Below are 3,158 nucleotides of genomic sequence, written 5' to 3'. Positions count from 1 at the left end.
ACCATAGGGGAATTGGATGCTTTGTGTGTGTCCAAAAAAGTCTTTTCGAATCCCTACATAGGAGGGGGCAAGCCTAGCTTGTAGGGGATGAGAGAGAAAGCCACACACACACACACACACACACACAAGCTCCCTTTACACAAAGGGAATGAGGGACACATGTCAGCTCCCTAGGCCAGATGCCCACAAGGTGTACCCAATTCCTATTGGATGGCCTTGGAGGTGGACCAATGAGAATTAAGCTAGAGTAAATCTAGTTTAATTAATTTAAAAACACTTAATAAAAGAACCAATGAGAATTAAGTCCTCTAAAAGACTATTGGACAGTCTCCCAAGGGGTCCAATGAGCATTCAACAGCCCAATGGCTTGCCTGATTCCTATTGGCCAGGAGGCAAAGGGGTTCAATGAGAGTCTAGTTGAATTATTAAATTACCTAAAGCTCTCACAAAAGGGGAAAGGGGGACACATGTCAGGAGGCTATCACTTATGCTACTTAATTGTCATTGGCTAGCCCTAGGGAGGTCCAATGAGAGGATAACAAGAGCAATTAGCAAGAGGGGTAGCCCAAGAGAGAGAGGGGGCTGATTTTTGCAAGGCATATATTATCACACACACACTCACACAATCTCATGTGTGAAGTAAAGAAGACTCTCTCTCCTTCTCAAGCTTTAATGGAAAGCTTATCACCTACTCCAAGCTTGTGAGAAGGGAGGCCTACACCAACAACTCTTGGATTTGTGATGCAAACCCAACCAAGAGCCAAGCTTCAATGCATGCTCCATGCTAATTACTAAGCTAAGCTATGCTAATATGAGTGATTATGTGAGGAGATGTACATCTTTCTTGTAAGATACTCCTTCTTCCTCTCAATCTACTCTCATACCCTGCTAGCTCTCACCATCTTTGAAGGTGTGTGAGATCTAGGGTTTGAGACCTGGGATAATTGATTTTGTGTTTGCTAAGTGTTTTGCTTAGTGCATGAAGCTTTCATCTTCATTGCACTAGCTAGTCTTGAAGGAACACAAAGAATCGTATTGTACAATGTCTCTCTTGATGGGAGGAACCATAATACAAAGCCTTTTGGAGGGGGGACAGGCTCCATGCAAATCCAGTCCTCAACTGTTGTCAATAGCTTAATTTCTCTCTCTTTTGAAAGTATTGTTCATGCTATCTAACTAGGTGTTATGCTTTTTGAAAGTATTGTTGTCAATAGCTTAATTTCTCTCTCTTTTGAAAGTATTGTTCATGCTATCTAACTAGGTGTCATGCTTTTTGTTGCTCTCTCCACCCAAGCACTCTTGTAGTTCTCATTAGGAATCTATTCTAATGACATGCCCACTATGTTCATGTTAATTTCCGCTACACACAAGTTTTTAGGCCATTAAATGTTACAATAATTTGATCATAGGAATGTCCCTTTAACATTCAAAGAGAAGCATAAGTGCCCCTTCAACACCATTAAAGGGGATAAAAATGGCATGGGAGGGGCATGCTTCCTACCGTATTATTATAAATGTGGAGAATAGTGCCAAGTCCATCCCATACATGCACCATACTTTTGTATGATCTTTCTTTTCTTTTATTGGACACAAGCATCCCAATGCACGAAATGCATCTCCCTCTATCTTTAAAAATTAGAATGTGAAAATTTTCTCCTCCACACATGTGTTAATGCCAAATTTCATTTGTGTTGCGAAGTCATAAAACTTTTGGCAAAAACTTTGAGTAGGGATGCTAGAAGCCTCAAGAATAAGATATGATATGAGCTGAAAGATACAACACTTGTTTAATTTGCGCAATTTCCATAGTGAAACGATCAAGGCAAACTAGTTGATCTCTTGGAGGGAGAGGAGGTGTGTGCAAGCTACAAGATCGAGTGCAATTCGACAGTTAATATCCTTTCGCTAATACCTTTTCTAGAGTAATGTGATGCACCAGCACACATTATAGACATACACTTAGCGCTTGGCACTTGAAGGCCATACTCATCAAATGTTGCAAGGTCTATAGATCGGTGAGTGCACTATGATGTAGGGTGACATTGTGGACGGAGAGTTGGCCAATCGGTAGAAGGCTAAGTGTCGCAGAGTCACCAAGTACTGTAGGACCCAAAGCTTCAGAAATGACGAGGTTCCAAGAGGCATGGCAAAAGACCATGAGATTTAAAGGGCGTTTGAGCCTCTTTGGTCATGGGATGGAGTGTGAGCGTGGGACTGCTATGCAAGTAACATATTCATGTCTTTTGAATGGTTGCGCGATGTCTGAAAAGACCATGATCACACGTGGACTGTGAGGCGAAGGAGGTGGTGGAAGGCAGCGGGATCGGTACAGGAGACACGGAGGGCGCCCGGATAGTCAAAGCAGTGCTCGTTCTCTTGCGCCGTGTCCTGCAAGAGCGCCATCACATGAGGATGACCCAGCCGCGACGCCCTTACCATCACCCGATGCTGCCCATTTACCACCAACGGAACGCACCCCATCGGCACCGCAGCCGTCTTCTTATTCTTCTTCAACTGCTTCTGCGCCTGCTCCGGCTTCTGCTTCTGGCTGCCGCCCGCAGATCCTTGTGATTCTGAGCAGTGTGAATCCGTTTCTGGCAGCAGTCTCCTTTGGGCGCTGCTAATGTGGTCTTCATGGGCATCATCCGCAGCTATGCCGGCAGAGTACCGAGCTGCTGCTTGCAGCAGTTTACTCAGCAGCTTGGCCATAGCGAGCGAGCGAGCGAGAGAGAGAGCTGTCTGCGCGGGTACCTCGGTCTGAACGGCTATTGAGAGAGGGAGACTCCGAGAGCGAAAATTGCTGTTGAGCATTTGTGTACCATAAGTGAATTTAATGCGTGGGCGGAATGAGTGTTGGTCAATGGTGGGCTCGAGCCTCTGCGACTTTGTCAAGCCTAGGTTTAAATCTATGTAATCATTTGTTTTTTGGGTGACAAAAGCAAGTTTTTTGTGCCTAGAAAGACAGAGAAAAAAAAGAGGAGATCATGAACGCTTCTTTTGATCATAAGCGGCAATGGCACACGTGCATCACTGGAGCATAATATTTACTTTGTCAAAAGTCAAAAAAGAAGAACTTAGCGACGTCAAGCTGAGAAACTTTACCATGGCAAAGAATATGAACACAGTACCTACACCCAAAAAAAAACTTGTGCACTAAG

At 44.2% G+C, this 3,158-nt stretch overlaps 1 protein-coding gene across 1 annotated transcript; it reads right to left on the bottom strand.

Annotated features, from left to right (window-relative positions):
- Nucleotides 1-2,004: 2,004 nt before the first annotated feature.
- LOC147457692 (uncharacterized) lies at nucleotides 2,005-2,729 on the bottom strand. The gene has a single exon (XM_086513639.1). The coding sequence runs from the start codon at nucleotides 2,707-2,709 to the stop codon at nucleotides 2,278-2,280; it is 432 nt and encodes a 143-aa protein (XP_086369765.1). The 5' UTR covers nucleotides 2,710-2,729; the 3' UTR covers nucleotides 2,005-2,277.
- Between the last annotated feature and the right edge of the window lie 429 nt (nucleotides 2,730-3,158).

This window comes from Adiantum capillus-veneris, chromosome 5, assembly GCF_014529385.1.
Source record: "Adiantum capillus-veneris isolate H3 chromosome 5, ASM1452938v2, whole genome shotgun sequence".
Lineage (NCBI taxonomy): Eukaryota > Viridiplantae > Streptophyta > Polypodiopsida > Polypodiales > Pteridaceae > Adiantum > Adiantum capillus-veneris.
The sequence above is the reverse complement of the archived record's forward strand: the minus strand, read 5'-3'. Positions and strand labels throughout refer to the sequence as shown.